General features: G+C 38.9%; 3 protein-coding genes across 4 annotated transcripts; 1 reads left to right on the top strand and 2 right to left on the bottom strand.

Moving 5' to 3' along the window:
* Positions 1 to 625: 625 nt before the first annotated feature.
* On the bottom strand, positions 626 to 14506 carry LOC136268491 (nuclear pore complex protein Nup133-like). Of its 2 annotated transcripts, none has more exons than XM_066063846.1 (29): positions 14358 to 14506; positions 14199 to 14311; positions 14077 to 14156; positions 11295 to 11543; positions 11176 to 11244; positions 10924 to 11066; positions 10448 to 10505; positions 9842 to 9898; positions 9641 to 9791; positions 9517 to 9590; positions 9392 to 9470; positions 9290 to 9340; positions 7474 to 7540; positions 7099 to 7249; positions 6882 to 7041; positions 4587 to 4797; positions 4438 to 4537; positions 4264 to 4383; positions 3995 to 4091; positions 3781 to 3943; positions 3033 to 3255; positions 2945 to 2984; positions 2684 to 2862; positions 2495 to 2570; positions 2078 to 2184; positions 1790 to 1876; positions 1242 to 1309; positions 929 to 1014; positions 626 to 874 (listed from the first exon to the last, which is right to left on the bottom strand). In XM_066063846.1, the coding sequence occupies exons 1-29, from the start codon at positions 14429 to 14431 to the stop codon at positions 708 to 710; spliced, it is 3300 nt and encodes a 1099-aa protein (XP_065919918.1). In that variant the 5' UTR covers positions 14432 to 14506; the 3' UTR covers positions 626 to 707. The 2 variants fall into 2 exon arrangements, with proteins under 2 accessions (XP_065919918.1, XP_065919919.1); XM_066063847.1 differs by having other exon boundaries at positions 14199 to 14308; positions 14358 to 14480.
* Positions 14457 to 15398, top strand: LOC136268508 (uncharacterized). The gene is made up of 5 exons (XM_066063867.1): positions 14457 to 14688; positions 14736 to 14876; positions 14924 to 14994; positions 15050 to 15139; positions 15187 to 15398. Exons 1-5 carry the CDS (start codon positions 14510 to 14512, stop codon positions 15276 to 15278), a joined length of 573 nt encoding a protein of 190 aa, XP_065919939.1. The 5' UTR covers positions 14457 to 14509; the 3' UTR covers positions 15279 to 15398.
* LOC136268503 (MAPK/MAK/MRK overlapping kinase-like) lies at positions 15283 to 17861 on the bottom strand. Its single transcript, XM_066063861.1, has 13 exons — positions 17673 to 17861; positions 17491 to 17605; positions 17351 to 17440; positions 17230 to 17300; positions 17058 to 17185; positions 16678 to 16763; positions 16430 to 16627; positions 16243 to 16371; positions 16143 to 16190; positions 15997 to 16093; positions 15907 to 15942; positions 15501 to 15608; positions 15283 to 15454 (listed from the first exon to the last, which is right to left on the bottom strand). The coding sequence occupies exons 1-13, from the start codon at positions 17677 to 17679 to the stop codon at positions 15347 to 15349; spliced, it is 1221 nt and encodes a 406-aa protein (XP_065919933.1). The 5' UTR covers positions 17680 to 17861; the 3' UTR covers positions 15283 to 15346.
* Between the last annotated feature and the right edge of the window lie 196 nt (positions 17862 to 18057).

Raw genomic sequence — 18057 nt, 5'->3', positions numbered from 1 at the left:
GAGGTTATTATTGTTGATGCCTGATTTGATAGATGCAATGATTATAAAAACATCTTTGGAATGAAAGGGAATCAGGCATTAATAATTATACTGGCATTTTGAAGCATTTGTAAAACTTCAAATAATGAGAAATTATTAAGGCACTCTAATAGAGCAGTCACAATCTACATACTACAATAAAACAGCCAGGTGATTGTGAAATGTTTATACAGCAACTAGTTAGAATAGGATAATGTTCTCAAGCATATGTATGTCAATTGCTATTATGTTTCTTGTATAGGTGAGTTTGAGCACTGCTCGGCACTCAAATTCAACATATACACACATAGACATGTATCTCAATAGTCGCAACACAATGTCCTTAGAAAATTTAACTGCAATCTACTCCATCATATACAAGCCCTGCAGAGCTGTAGGAACACTAAAAGTTGCCTTTTTATAGCCCAACAACTCTTTAGAACATATTTGATGAGATAATTTGTTATGCCTGTAAACTTTGAGACACCATGAGAACTAATGGCTACAGATTCTGGAGGTCAGAGATTGTATACACTCATCAAACAACCTCCTCTACCACTAGCCACAACATCACAACTATTGTGACACTTTATCTGTTATTGATAGCTGATTTAACTGGTGTGCCTTTGTTGCTAATAAGTCTGTAGCTGTTACATTATAATGATAGTAATTACAAGTACTATATTATATTATAAGTCATCAGTAGTATCTTCAATAGTATTATTTATTACTCGGTCCAGTTGTTGATAGCCAGCATTCATTATCAGCACAAAGGCAGGTAGATGAACTACATCTTCCAACAAGTCACAATTAACCAACTCCTGTACGCTGGGGAGTACCTGCATCACATCAACACCTACACAGTACAGCACCAGCAGTGAAACAAACGACATCACAAAATGGCTAGTACCTTTATCAAGTGCTTCTTGGGCAATGTTAAAGAAGAAAACATCTTTCAGTGTACCCAGGGGGTCATCCATTGGAAACTCTGTCCAACTATACAACCAGATATTACAATGACATGACTACTCAACGTCATCAACTATAATTAGAAAAACAAACAAAAAAAAAACTCAATGCTGTTATAAACAACAATGTAGCAAGGTAAGCTGAGTGATCAATTATTTCTTTATCTTCAGTTAAGTGTAATGAAAATTGTCCATTTTTGTTTTTACATTTACAGTTTTACTGCTTAAATGAAATTACACAAGACACACACTCACTCATTTTCCAACACTGCACGACTTGAAATGTCCAATCTCATCTGACGGAAACTTTCATCTTGATGGTCCTGTAATGACATCACTGATAAGTTTTGTGTGACCACTTCTTGATAATGTGACAACCACACATCATCACACTGTAAGTCTAATTACTCCATAACAGCAGCGTTTTTATAATCGTGATTCACACCATTGTAAACAGGTAACTGAGTAGAATTGAAATATGTATCGTATCCCAACGCTACTGTGTTGGAGAGAAAAAGTACAATCCCACCCACCCCACGATATGTGGATTTTCTTGGATGTACTAAGCATAAAATTTGTGAACCAACCAGCATGATAGAACATTTAATAGTTCGCAGTTTTCATGAACAGAATGCCAGTCATGAATACCATGGAAGTTTTCCTTATCAAGACTTGGTGGTATGCATCATGATAATTTAACACGATGGCATTGTCAAGACAAGTGTGGGATTTTAACTGTAGCTCCTACCCAATGAAAAGCCACACAAGACTAATCAATAATAAGGCATCACATGATCACTAACCAGATAAAACACTGACAACATCTCCAGGGCACACAGGTAGTTGTTGATGGCTCCAGTCAAGTCCTCAGGAACGTTCGTAGTATATAGCTATGCATTGAACATGTTAGAATTGGTTACTACACATAGATAATCCAGAACATCTCATTGATGCAATGGATTAGTATTGTTAAGATATTGTGTTATATACAGTGTTGGATTACAGAAGTGTTCTATGTTCTAAATTAGGAAGATGTTTGGATCAGAAAAGCAAGGAGTCATATTATAACAGTCGGAACAATGATGACATACTTGTATGAGCTGATCTACAGGCAGTGGAGCTGACAGGTCATCACTATGTACACCAGACTTGATCAGGTTCTCTTGATAATCTATCAACCTCAGCTTCCCATTCAGCTCTACAACAAAACACACTGTAGTCTACATGGTCACTAGGTACTGTATAGTAGAAAACTTTGGCAGTGTAGAACAATGGTGAATTGTCCTGTAATTCACTAAAGTTTTTCCCGCCACAGTATATTTCCAGCCATATAGTGTATATATGCAGTGGCATGTGACAAAACACAGCAATTCACTGAAGTTTTTTTCCTATCAGTATATTTGCAGGTTCATCAAAATGTTATACTGCCAAACTGAAAGTTTCCTAGTGTATGGTATATCTCACATCCAATACCCACCCATGTCGCATGTACACATACTTGTCATTACCTTCCATTGCTGCTTGTTTCTCATTATCTGGACAACTTGATGCCAATAATGCTAGCTTGCTAACACTCAGATGGTTCTATAGCAACAAAAACACACCAGCTGTAATACAGGCAAGATGACACTCGACAAGAAACACAATAACAACCTTTATAATCTGAAGGAGACATCACTAGACTTCGTACCACTCACCTTTTGTTTAGCCAGAGATTGTTGCTCATTAGCAGCACACTTGGCCAGTGTGGTATAGGCTTTGTTGTATTGTTTAGTGTGAACCTCATGTAGCCATCGTAGCTCCTCGTAAGGTGATAGAAACTCTTCTAATTCAGAGTAGCATTCAACTGGAACACTCATTAACTCCTTTATTCTTCCTGTATATATAACATAAGAGTTCATAATATTCGTACAGACTGAGACAGATACGTGTACAGCTAAATCTCCTCACACACCAACCTTGTTCCTTGTACTGCTGAAACACAAAATTAGCAAATCCCTACACAGAATACAATAACTAACAAACACAGTGACACTGCAAACTCACATTACTCCCAAACTTCACCATGTAATCGTGAAACATCTCGGATCGCTGTGCCTCTGGTGTTCTCTCACACATAAACAACAGAGTGGGAAAGTCTTGGTACTTCTCAGCCAAGGCCATGGCAGAATTTGACTGACCAACTTGTATCAGTTGTTCCAACAAGTGACCCCTCTCACTATCATATCGTGTAACTAAGGAATGTCTCCGGCCGCTGTCATCTTCACCGCTATGTGATGACAATCATGACATACCATGTAATATGATGACAATTCAGGGTATTTATATCTGGGCTGTAACATACCATTGCACATTGTAATACTGAGAACAAAAACTTTCCATTGTTGAGTGAGAAGTTTTACAAATTTTATTGTTTAAACATTTTTGCAAATAAAATGTTCATGATCAAAGCATCTCCATTCACCTTGCCACTTGTGGTAGTAGCAAGCAGCAGCTATGTGGTGAAAAGTGTGATGGCCAAATGTGAAATTCCGGAACAGAGGTATGGTGGAAAGTATGATACATTTGATATTTACAGTTGACCTTTGAAAGAAGCAGTGATACACTTCAACAGGAACAAGAAAAGCTTTTTAAAATATTGCAAATTGTTGTCTTAAAGAAATTTAAATGCCAGTAAATTTCAAAAGTTATAGCCAGATTTACAAAACACATGTTGCAGCTGCACTGTTTGATAATATATGCTCCATGATTACTACATTAGCCAATAATATCTCCTAATATGGTAGGAGCTCACCTCATGCTTTCAATCTGTTCACTGTAGCCACTTAACGTCACATCTATCAAGTCCACTAATGATTGCCATAACAACTCCTTGTGTTGGTAGACTGTGTCTTGGATGTTCATTCCTACCACAATATCCAGTTGCTTAGCAACCAAGTGTCTCACGTGATCAGTTGCTAGACAACAGGATCACATGACACACCCACACCAAATCACATGATGCACACCTGTCCATGGTATAAACTCCATGGGGGTAGATACCACACTTGGATGATATAGGGAATACTTGACATTGCGACGTTGAGTAGCCTCATGGATTATGCTCTGTAATAATAATAACTATAGTCTCTTGTGGCCCTGTTTATGTCTAACTGATACACTGTGAACTGTTCATTAGAAAAATGTTTGGACATCAAACAAGATAAGTTATAAACAAACAATACAAAACAATTACACACTGCTCAGGTGAAGAATACAAGCTGACTCCCTCACAAACCTCAAATGTTGAGAGCACAGTAGAAACTAGACGTATTCTGCTATCATGATCTGAAATGTGATGAAGTTTCCTTTCCTGGTCATCAAGCAATGCATCAAAGACTTCTTCAATACACGACACCTAGACACATACACACTAGTAAACAGTACCCCCAGGCTATAGAGAACAATTGACCTCACGATAGAAAAAATCCTGTGGTGTCAAGTTAGGTCTGGTGCCAAGGCCTTGTGGTTGTCGTGACTTCAATACTAACTCTATAGCTCCTTCCAGTGACCTGTTGAAATGTTACCATTAGCAACCATCAAACTATATGTCATACAAACTCATTTGGTAGCTGCTTCAATGACATGGCAACTGCGAGCTTCTCAGCATGTTCAGACAAGTAATCGGTAGTTCTCATTTGCTGGCCTCGTACCATGACGGTAGTTGTCTGAGCTAACAAGCCAGTTTCTGTGAAGAACTTTATCAAACGATCATGAGCTATCAATTTGTCCTCTAACTGGTAGAGAATGATTGTATTGGTGTCTGTTGAATCTGTAACAATGGTGTAACAAAGGTGTAACAATGGTGTAACAAAGGTGTAACAATGGTGATCTTGTGCCATACACACTCTTAGATATCTTAGATAAGGACCACAGTAATAGTACTTACTACGTACACTAGTTATTTTAAAAATTAAAAATTTTAAAAGAAAGTAGGGATCAATACAATACACATGCTATAAAAAATGAGGAAACAAGCTTACTGCTGAAATGAGAATAATCCATGTGACAAAAAGTAAGGAAACAAGTCAAACAAAATTAGACGACTGCTTGATAAAATGAGATGCATTTTAATGACTACTTTTGGCTATCATCTTAACATGAGACTAGCTATATCAAATTAGCCAAAAGTAGGAATTAAAATGCGTCTAATTTTAGCAAGTAGTTATCTAATCTTGTTTGACTTGTTTCCTTACTTTATATTGCATGGATCATTCTCATTTCAGCTGTAAGCTTGTTTCCTTACTTTTTATAGCATGTGTATTGTATCAATCCCTACTTTCTTTAAATATTTTAATTTTTTAAATAACTAGTTTGTTAACTTTTTATGTCTAGCTAGCTATATTGTACACAATTACATCCTTCCACTGAATTTTAACACTAGAATAGAGTTCATGAACTTCTAACTCTTCTTGATATTTTGCAGGGCTGGTCAGGCAAAGTAATGGCTAGTCAGGTTACCACTAAATAAAATTACTACTAAAGCTGTATGCAAAACTAAACATGCATGCTTTATAGGGGACTGGATTGCCCCTACCTGGGACAAAATTCAAATAGCCACTCTGAGATTGCATTTGAGAGTGTTTCAAGACAGAAATCAGTGGTTTATTTGATGACTGTTCTATTATTGCCTGTCTGTTCTATTAGAGTAAATCGATTTTTACTTTTTAATCAGCAATTCCTGCTATGCTTGTTTTTCCTTCTTTTTTTCTCAGCTGTCTTCTCTTTGTTTTCCGCATAGCTAGTACTTTTGGTTGTAGCTTTTTCCTTTGAAGGCATGAATGATTACCTCGCCAAAAAACTAAACTGGTAAGACCATAAAGCAACTAGAGATAGCAACTCCTTGACTACTACGCCCGTTCATACTTGTCTTACGAGGGCACCTTCATTAAAATCATGTGTAATAATCATGTGTTAAGGCAGTAATGTGTGCCACAACTATCAATTATCTTTCGGGAAGAAGGAAGGCAAATGAATGATGAACAGCATGGTACAGTGGACAAAACGTAATCAAACAACAGATTTGTGAATTTTCCATCATTACCTTGGCAGTCTGAAATTTCTGGAGCCATACACCAGGTCTTCAGCAGGCAGGCAGGCAGGCAGGCAGGCAGGCAGGCAGGCAGGCAGGCAGGCAGGCAGGCAGGCAGGCAGGCAGGCAGGCAGGCAGGCAGGCAGGCAGGCAGGCAGGCAGGCAGGCAGGCAGGCAGGCAGGCAGGCAGGCAGGCAGGCAGGCAGGCAGGCAGGCAGGCAGGCAGGCAGGCAGGCAGGCAGGCAGGCAGGCAGGCAGGCAGGCAGGCAGGCAGGCAGGCAGGCAGGCAGGCAGGCAGGCAGGCAGGCAGGCAGGCAGATGAAATGTAGGTGAATTTCGAAAATTTTTAATTCACTGTACATCGTTACTTTTCACTTTAAGGTACAGCATCATTACAGCTGTACTAATGCATTCCAGGTGGTTTTTTCTGGAAAAATGTATTGAAAGGCTGTTTTTTAAAGTGTGAAAATGTATGAAGCTGTATGATTTCTTACCGATCCCTACTTATTAAGTACTACTCTATACCGTGAAGTTTTAGAAAAACAAACTCTATATTTATTAGGAGGACAAGATTTTGGTCCCAACAGGTATGGCTCTGTGGATTTTTACTCTGAAAGAGGATAACCTCCTATTGCAGCAAAATTGGGAATACTTCTCAATCCCAAACTGTACATTATTTTTATAGAGGGGAACACATACGTACAATGAACCATACACACATACAAAACCTCTCACAGAATTAACAATTTGGTATGCCCATTGAAATGTTGGTCATACACACACACACACATAACTTTGTAGAGGACACACAAATAGCCAGTCACCTTGATGCTGGCTCTCTGCCCAACGAGGATCAGTGTCCGGGATATCATCAATTAGTAAACTACTGATTTGTATGATGGCAACATCACCTGGAGTGTCTAGACCACGCCTCTGGGTAAAACTGTGATAGAACTGCTGTTGTAGTAGCATATTAGCTTCTGCCTATAAAATAACCACTGGTAATGTGATATGGAAAGAGTTGTACACAACACTACTTACTATATTGTCTTCACAATAGTACTGGAATGCTCTCTTCAACACATTCAGATAGTCATCAGTTGGCATCTCTTGTGGAAGTAACGATCGCCTCATTGAATGCTTCTTTGGTTTCTTAGAAACAACAGGAATAGATGACCTTGATGTCTCTATGCTATAAGGCATCACCATGGTAACAACTACTCTAGTATATACATATATCAACACTACCAAACTACATATGCTGCAAGGGTACTAGTCAATAAAGATGGGACAATACGTATAACAATGAGTTTCTGCACTAATGGGTGATACAGTATCAGTACAATACATCAGATGCAATACATCAATGTTGCATCGTCCCATCTCCACCTATCATACAGTATGGTAGTAGTTTACCTCTTCAGTTGTAATGTCATTACTCCAGCTTTGGCCAGAAACAGCAAATTGTGATCTTCATGATATCCTATTATGTAGCAATAAAGGATTGGTAACACTAGAACCATACTAATCACCATACTCATACTGATACACCTACACCAAACTGTATGTTCTGTACTAACAATCTACCTACACACGCGCACGCACACACACACCATACTACCTCTAGAGACAAAATTAGCCTAAGTTTGGCGATTAACAGAGGGTTAATCTATATAAGTAATCAATTTTTACATCTTATGATGTTGTAAACATCATGTGAAACATGATAAGTTTAATTTTTATACTCTACTGCCCTTCATAGTTTTCATCTTGAAAAAGTGCCTTTGGTCATAGAAAGGGCTTAGCTTTGAGCTTGTTGGCAAATAAAACAACTGAGACCTTGTTGATGAAGGGGAGTTGATGAAGGGGAGTTGATGAAGGGGAGTTGATGAAGGGGAGTTGATGAAGGGGAGTAGATGGTATACTTTAAAACCCGATATCAAGATATAATCAAAAATCGAGGTTATTTATATAAGAACTATCTATATTATCAAAAAGGCAATATCGTCCAACAACTACACCTTGTACTATTCTGTGTAAGGCCACTACAACTAAATCTAATGTTTCTAGCTAAGTAGAGGTTAGGTAGGTCAGTAAAACAAAAATAAATATTGCTATTTTTGCTGTTAGAAAAGTGATCTGCAATTGAAGGGTATTTACGTGTCCCTACCTCACTAAAGTATCACTACCAACTAAAAAACTACCTGGAAGTGATGAGGTTGGTACATAATTTGGTAAGCCAAGATTCCAATTCTATTCTTCTTCTTTAGGAGCTAGCAGAACTTCAGAGGATCAGATTCCTGAGAGATCAGAAGTTAAGCTGATTCCACACCCATGATTGTTTTAAGTGTGAGGAAAAAGGCCAACTACAGTCAGCTTGCAAAGGGCACACAACACAGAAAAGTTAAACCGACGTCTGCTAAGCACTGAAAATTCTGCAGATGAAATTACCTTATGGACAGTGACAGGAGAACGTAGAGAATATTGTTATGTTCATCTACATCTAAACAACAAGCTGGCACAAATGGAATTGGATACTGTGCCATTATTTTATGGAGAATACAGAGGCCTGAATAGTCACAGCTCTGCAATTATGACAGCAGGGCAAGTTGGGACCACCCCAAGACAGCCCATACACAGGACAACACCAGATCCATGGGGTCAGACATATACATCTAGCTGGAAAAGATACAGGTACCTTCTCAGTACACTCAACAAGGAGTACCAGCACGCAAAAGCAAAACCATTTGGTCATCCCATAATTTAGAGATTCTACTACTGAAGTTATTGCAATTGCACAAGGAGGTAAGGTTCAGTAACCCTTTGGAATAATTATATCTTTCTTTTGTGTAGTGAATTTCCAATGTAATTGTTTTGATATGTTTGTATAATTGTATTTGAATCACACCATAACATTTGGAATATGCATGTCTATGTGTGCAGCGCAGCCAAATAATCCTACTTGCTCTCAATGTGGCTACCAGAGGTGGTGTCATGCAATTTCTAATTAATGCAACAAATAAGCTGTATCTTATATCTGGAGTCTCCACAACAACTCCAATTATGAACCGAGAATTAATTGTAGACTATATTAGCCACTACATGTATGGTAAATGTGTTCAACCAAGAGTTCATAATATAAATATATAATGAACTCTTGGTTCAACTGATAGAGCCACAACACAACTGTTACTTCACACAGACATACAGACAAATGGACAGACAAGTTTACCTGATCCCAGTATCATGTCTTGTGTACATTCTAGTACACCATTCTGGACACCTGGTGTGGATCACATGATCTTACATACATGGTCCACTATCCCATACTAACCTTGAACACTGAGTACAGTCTTATTGTCATGACAACATGTCTCATGTACAATACGCCACTTCAACAAATCATCATTATTCTAGAGACACATCACATGATGGTTACCATAGCAACACAATCACTACCTGATAAACAACATCTCTACTAATAGGTAACACATTCAGTATCCGTGGTGTCATCGTGTCCGTTGTGAGAATTACTAGTAACAATATCACTGTAACCACGACAACTATTACTATGGTAACACACCAGTTGCTATGGTAGCCATGTTCACTGGAGGATCATCACCATTAGATGACATGTTAACTTCAGCTGGTGCTATGGTAATCAATATCAACAAGTGCTCATTCAGCACTTTCAAGTCGACGTATTCCATGTTCATGTCACTGTCATCATCACCCTTGTTACGACATGTATTGGTTACCTAACAACACTATCTCATCCCCTTACCATTAGTATCGGTAGATGTTCGGCTAGTAAACTCTCCAGGGAAACATCATACACTTGCTACACATGAGAGCACAAGTCAGGTGCTAACATAGTAGACCCTTAGATATCCAACCCCAATGGTGTTAAGCAATGAAAAGCATTCAGATTTGTTTTAATTTAGAGTCGTATTCAAATATTCCAATAGAATATACACTAATATAAATTCTAAATTTCTAATTGAACAGTCATTTTCAATTATGGGTAAAGTCCACTGTATGGATGCACTGGGCTAGTTAAGATGTAATATAACAGTTTGTCACAAAACTGAACAGTTAAAGCAACATCACTCATTTTATTAGAAAGGCTATAGCTCCTGTACACATAGAGATCGAGGTACTCTAAAAGAGCATTTTAGGGTCTAACTCTAGAACTACAGATCATCAACTAATGTGTGTCTATAATTTAGTCACACCGCAATATCAAATTGACAATACTGTACCATTTACAAAATATCAAAACCCGCTCAGCGCTAAACAGCAATATCCTATTTAGACAATCAAATTACTATTGAATTACTAACTGGATGACAACTACCTAATTGTGTATGCCATATCATATAATGCATACCTGGTGACCATTTCCAATGCTCCATTTCTGTATTCTCATATCCGTCAGAATATATGCACTATATGGAGAGCATCAAATGGAAAAATAATTGTTGTAAAGTATGACAGGAAACATTTAAATAGGAACAAATTGTTAGTACTTCACCTTATCTAAACTGACTATATAAAACTTGATACTGTACATCAATCAAAACATATTTGGAGGGGAAGCCTATGTCAAACTATACCATATTCTAAAAAAGCTACAACTCCAATGAAAAATCCACTCCATTTAGTAGCCATTCTCCATTTAGTAGCTAACAGTGGGGGTGACTGATTAAGGCCTAATGGAGTAAGCATGGTGTGCACACACATACATGTGACTGCTCTATTAGAGTATTCTGACAGGCACATTAGCACAAATAGCCTCAACTTTTATGACATCCAGTATTACAAGCCCTATTGTCACATTTACAGTAACTAAAGGTGTAACATTACCTGCTGTCATCCATACTGGAAGATATAACAACTCTTCGCAGCACTTTATGATCACTGGACTGGAACCAAATTGAGCTGAATCGTCGAGTAAAGCCAGACAACATGCCACCTGAAGATAGCTGCTTCACTGACAAAGTGTGTTGCTATATATTGTGAACATGTCAATCAATGAAACAAACGGAATAATTCTAACCCACAAAGCCACAAAACACTACACACACACGCATGCAAACACACACAATTAAAACTCACTCCACGGACAGTTTCAGGGGTTATGATGTAATAACGACAATCTTTGGTGGCCAGAAGACAACCCACCCCCTAACACATCACCATAACAACATGACATCACACATAGCATACTATCTTACCGGTACACACTCCAATGAATAAGCCACTCCCTCGTCAAGTACCATCTTCTCAATTGAGCCCCTCCCCTTATCATGCTGCATGACATTGCTCCAGCTGATTGCTCGACCAGTTGTTGACACTGCTATCAGGCCAACATGACGAGGGAATGGTGCCGTGGTAACCGGGGGAGGGGCAGGATAGAAACAAACAAGGTTCACATTACAATGATCTTCATTGGATGGCAAATGAAACTCTTTGCACACCTGAGACTGCAGGAACAATAATAAATCACACTAAAACCCCTTTACAATGTATACTAGTGGACATTTAATCCATATTTCAGTCTATACCTATGACTGAATTAGAATAAATGTCCACTAGTAAATCTTCAAGGTGTAGATGATCTCCATTATTTTACTACTTTACATTTCTATGATCCCCACTCAAACTAAAAATCCTTCTGCTTGTTTGTTTTCATACAGTACAGTTATGTAGCTAATCATGTGTATGGAAAATACAGCACTCGGGGGGGGGGGGGCATCTTGAGGCAAATACAGCACTCGACTTCGCCTCATGCTATATTAGCCTCTTGACACACACCCTTGTGCTGTATTTTCCGTACACATGTGCGGCGGTGCTTTAACTATAACATAACATAATTATGGCTGGTGAACCCATGCATACTGTATCAAAAGAAAGAATGGCACCAGCACTAATGATTTCATCTGAACATGCACCCCAACTATGGTACCATTGTGCTTAGTTTTCAGCTATGTTCAGCCCATTACTGTTAAAAACGAACAGCAGTACAAGAAGTGCTTATTCAATCGATCCGAAAACGGACTATTTCTGTTACAAATGTAGGAAAACCATCGTGCACTAGCACAAATTGACACCTTGCACTGTCAGTGAAGATAAAGGGACATGAAAGAGGACACATGTAAGTCCATGATGCATACAGTACTCATACTGTAGTATGTCAAAAGGCACAGGTCTGTCTGGCGGCATCTAGCAGTAAAACTATCAAGTCCATAGACTTAGCCATTATTTTGAGTTGCACTTGTTTGAAGGCATCAGTAAGTTTGTCAGTCAGCACAAAATTCCACTTATTGGAAGCATTTTGAGTCATACTGAAGGCACTTTTGAATACTGCCAAGGCACCATAAAGGTATTGTGAAGCTGGTTTCTTGTCAATATATTTTTTTGTGAGATAGTGCATCTTCCAAGATTCCTGGTGCATGTTTGTCCACATCAGCAGAAGCAGCTAAAAGGTGAGAATTAAAGCTGCATAGAGCAAACGTTAAGTCCTACAAAGGGGGATGGGATGGCTTCATCATGTCGATTTGAAACACATGTAAAACAGATAATCTGAAGGCATTGTGAACATCTTTCCCAACAGTCTCTATGGATGTTCAACTGCTGTAGTTAGGCACCTGTCTATTAGAAGTAGTATATGACTTGTTAGAAAAATACTTTGGTAATAAAATGTGACCATCTCAGCGAAAACCCGTCTAGTTCGCACAACCCTGATTTCTTTTTATTTTCTCAGCATTATCTCAAGGAATGGTTCACCAAAATTTCAGTCAATTATGGTGAGTAGTTTTGGAATTACAGCGCTAGAAAGTAGGAAAAGCAAGGAAATTGATTTGTACAGTGATTAAACTAAAAATAAACTACAGGCGCTCACATTAGCAGCCATAACTTTCGTTTAGATTAGTCTACAAAATTGGAGTTTGGCTTACAGTGTTCACCATGGATTGGCAGATTAGCCAAGGTATAGTTTTAACCCTGCAGTCACTTGCGCATAGGCGTATGAAGGCAGTATTATTTAAGAAACGGTGACGATTTTGTTTACGTCTACTGCATCATAACGTGCCATGCAAACCATTGGGACTACAGAAATGAAACAAAGATTTTCAAACTCCCCATGAGTAGGCGAATAAGATGGTATATAGGTTCAATTGATTTAACACTTCCTTTCCTGAGTAATGGCTTGATTAAAACTTACATAAAATTTTCTTCACAATATGCATATTTTCACCATTTTAAAAATTTTTTTTGTTTTTCTCAATACGCATGCTTGTGCGAACTAGACAGGTTTTCGCTGAGACAGTCACAAATGTCCATCTCCTATAAGCGCCTTTTCCATGATGTCATGGTAATTTTTATTTGGGGTACTATATTTTCGAGTACTGTTTCGTAGGATGCAAATGTTTTTGATAAATTACTAAAAACCTATATCAAGGTGCAGCGATCAGGCATGGTTACTAGGTCATTAATAGCTACTGTACTTATAAAACCAGCCAAGAATTTTGTAACTAACATAAACAAATTCCGTTTGTTGAATTACACTCATATTAGCCGCTTTTATTGTGATATTTTCTTTCTGGATAACACAATCTTCATTTATCACCCATAGGATCCAATACTATTATTAAGAGTACCCCAAATGGAGATCACCATTTTAAACTATGATGTCATTATGGAAAACACTTATTCCTGGCCATAGATATAGTCCCTATACTGAAGACTGTAGCAAATCAAATACAGTACAAGTTCTCCACCAAACCATAAGATCAAAATGCACAGAATATTAATGTCACAACCCACCCGGGCAGTATGTGGAGATCCATCCCCAAGGTGTGTGTTGTGGGGAGGGAGGGAGGGGGGATTCTTAACATAGTCATTCCAGCGGCAGGGCTAATAAAATATGTAACTTGAAGCTCAAGGGTGACCCTTTACTGACCTGACTGACATTGATACATGCATAAGCAACTGTAACTGGTACATGTAACAACATACCTTGCCAATATATCTCCACATGTAGAGTTTCTGTCTCACTACCAGCAGTGCCCATCCCGAGTGGTGCAAGCAGGCAGTTGCTATGGAAACATCTGATTATGATGCTTCTTAATGACACTTACCATAATCACGTGATGTCTTTAACACTTCCCGGACTTGTAGTGGCTGCACTAGACCGTATGGCTCCAAACTGTACCCTGACTTGCCTTCAATACCTGACCGCCTTATTTCACTACTGCAGCAGCAAGATGGTTAAGTAACATAAGAGTAGACTTATTCACCTGCTCATAGGCGTGAAAATCTGGGAGTTCTGGTGAGAATATGAGCTGGAGAACGATACGCGCGGAGTTTGCATGTTCAAAACAAGACACGTGCACTAATTGAAATAGAAACCCACAATAGAACTGTTCACAAGGGCGCACGCAACTTAATCATGGCACAGCAGCAGCAGCAGCAAGCTCCCCAGCCAGCGGTATGTCCCCAGGCGGATTACAGTAGCTATGCTGTGGAGCCGGATCCTGCCTGCAAAGACTACTTCATGCAACAAACGATGATGCGTATTAAAGATCCCAAAGTGTCACTGGAATTCTACACTAAAGTGCTTGGAATGAGGTCAGTGAGGTCTATGGTAATAATGCTTTACTAGTAACGCCCTATAGGTTGCTGAAGAGATTAGATTTTGCTGAGATGAAGTTCAGCCTCTACTTCATGGGATATGAGAGTGCTGATGATATCCCAACTGACCAGAAAGAGAGAACACTATGGACATTTACTAGAAAGGCAACCATTGAATTAACACAGTAAGCCAAGCACTACTGCTTGTGTAATCTATTATACTAGTATATAGTAATTGGGGTACTGAGTGTGACCCGAACTTCCAAGGTTATCATAATGGGAACAAAGCTCCTCAAGGATTTGGTGAGCTGTACTAGTTCTCCAATCACAGTTGCTACCCATCCCACCCCCACTACAGGCCATATTGGGGTAGTTGTACCTGACGTGTACAAGGCTTGTGAGAGGTTCGAATCACTTGGAGTGAATTTCATTAAGAAACCAGATGCAGGTAATGTATTAATGTGGTAGTTAAGTGTTAAAGTGATTGCCCTGCAGGTAAGATGAAGGGGATAGCATTCATCACAGATCCTGATGGCTACTGGATTGAAATACTAAATGGACAAGGCATCGCTGATATTGTTCACTAAATGCTACTGTGTTTGACAAATTTTGATATGTCATATACATACATACATACATACATACATACATTGTGTTATAATTCAGGATGACTGTTATGTTTGCCCAAGGCAGGCAAGTAAAATGTACTTCCTTCTTGTCTTTTGTGATGTGTTCTTTGCTGTTTCTGCTGGTGTTGATGGTGCTACAATGAATTAATTTCATTACTTTACAATACAATTAGTCCTTACTTGAGTCACTGCTGGAAACATTTTAGCGCTAGCCCTATTGTGTAAGGAGAGAGCAGGTTTACTGGCCTCTGGTAAGATTGGTGGTAATTTTGTGCTCTCAGATGCCATCTAAACAAGCAACACAATTACTGTAATTGTGACACAGGGTAGCCCAAATGACACTCCTTAAAAGCACTCCTGAATATACTACTACACTTTGGTACATGGGTTGGTCACACATCATCAAACATCTATGCCATACATGTATGTGTCCCAACACCCTTGAAAGCTTTCTTTAATAGCCACCCTAACACATTGTGTGGTTTTTCTATAATAGGATGCAGTGTAGTTCAAGTGAATATGTTCCACCTTTGACTGTGCTTGTTTAATAGCTCACAATAGCTAGGTTCACAACAATTTAGCTCACATGACTGACAGTTCCTGAGTATCCATGATGACTCCTCTGAAACACCAGAGCACTATTAATGACAGACATTGTGACAATTATCATCCTCACATGTGATCTGTGATAATGTCTTCTTCGAGGATAGACACTTGACTGTCGTTCATCTACAGCTGGACTCTTCCCTACCCTAGCTCGTTCCTCAGCCTCCCTGCAACAGTGAATAGTGCACACCACACATAAAACAAACACTACACTACCTAAAATCTTTGAAGTATGGGTGCCATAGTGCAGTTTTGCCAGATATTCTACAACAGATACAACTATATAGCACACACACAATAGGATACATCACACTACCGTTCATCTGGATCATAAGTGCACAATTTGCTAAGCAGGTCGAGACAAGTTGGAGATATTGACTTGAAGAGAGACGACAAACCAGTTCCACTCTTTGGTGGAAAGTTAAAGTTCATACAACGAGACTGGCTAATGGACAAATCATTAACATCATCACATATTAAATGCTCCACCATGACATCCTTACTGAACTCTAAACTTGTCCAACACCCCTGATGAAGGAGTACCTAATACATCATGAATACGAGATATCTGATCCAGCTCATTACTGCCTGGGAATAATGGCCGCAATGTCATGATCTCATACAATACACATCCGGCACTCCACAAATCCATCTTGTGTGAGTAATAACCATCAGTGAGTAGACACTCTGGTGCCCTATACCTGTATAACAATCACTGTTAACACTGTACACATACTGTATAGCTAGATACCATCTTGTGGAGATATATTCTGTGTAAGGTTGTCTGGAGTACATACTACGACATGAGCCATAATCAGCCAATTTCAAAACATCTTTCTACAGTAAAGGAGGGAAACATGATGCATTATTGTAAGCATAGGACAAAGTGGGCTATACTGTATACATACAAATATTCACAAGAGGCATAGACTTAACAGGTTGCTTGGCTGTCCATAAAATTTTTGTATGCCCTGATTCTATGTGCAAAACATGTGAACTTTTCCCCACTATGATATGCATCTTACAGTGCATTCTGCTAGTATGCATTTATTATTTTACTATCCGGACATGCAAGGCAGCACAGAAAGCCTTTAAAACGGAGTCAGAAACTTACACACTAATAAAGTTTACTTTTAAAAGGATGTTTTCTGGCTTGACATCACGATGAAATATACCATGTCGGTGCATGTGGTACAGTGATTTTATCAACTGCCACATATAGAGTTTGACTCTTGACTCTGACAAGTATGTCCGACGATCTAATAATAACAACATATGAACAACAACAACCAGCTTCAAATACCTTTGATTAGTTCATAAATGTTCATCTCCATCAGTTCAAATATGAGTGCAAGGACACCCGTACGGGGATCACTGTACAACACAAGCTTGTATACCAACCCATCACACAATAAGTCTCTTACAATATAACTTCCTTGAGCCCAATTATATTGGGATGAGGGTTAAGTTTCCTGAGTGCCTGGATTTCGCGTATTTTGTTTACCTGGTCAATGCTGCAATAAAAGAAAAGGTGGTCACTTGCAAAAATATTTGCTATGAGCACCTGTCATATCTTTGTTTCATCTTTTTACAAGCATAATATTTACTATCGGCAAGACACTGACACCTAAGCACCTCAGAAAAGGTACCCTCTCCGGTGCGACCAAGCATCCTGTAATCTGTTAATGTATACAAACAATGCCATGGGCGAGCCGGCCTGGGGGAAGGGAGGGTTGAACAACTTACTGTGCATCGTCCCTGGAACAGCGCGACTCGTAGCATCAGTAAATAAGCGTAAAAATAAAATGTTCTCCTTTCACTGCAATCTACATGATTATATAAATCACATTTCGTGCACGAAACTACTTTACAACTGTTTTGACTGGTCGCTAGGGGATTTTCACATAGCTTTATACGCATGCGCATTCAACCACTCTGTGCTGTAGTATGGAAATTCATTGTCGCTAGTTCCCACAAACTATCTACAATGGAACCTCTCTATTACGGACATTTTTTTGGGATCCAGAATTTTTGGCCACTTTTTGCTGTAATATAGAGGTTTTCCTCTTTCAGAGGTAAAAAAATATATTAACCAGACCTGTTGGGACCAAAATTTTTGTCCTTATTATGG

This window comes from Dysidea avara, chromosome 10 (assembly GCF_963678975.1).
Source record: "Dysidea avara chromosome 10, odDysAvar1.4, whole genome shotgun sequence".
Taxonomy (NCBI): domain Eukaryota; kingdom Metazoa; phylum Porifera; class Demospongiae; order Dictyoceratida; family Dysideidae; genus Dysidea; species Dysidea avara.
Note: the sequence above shows the minus strand (reverse complement) of the source record. Positions and strands in the feature narration are given on the sequence as shown.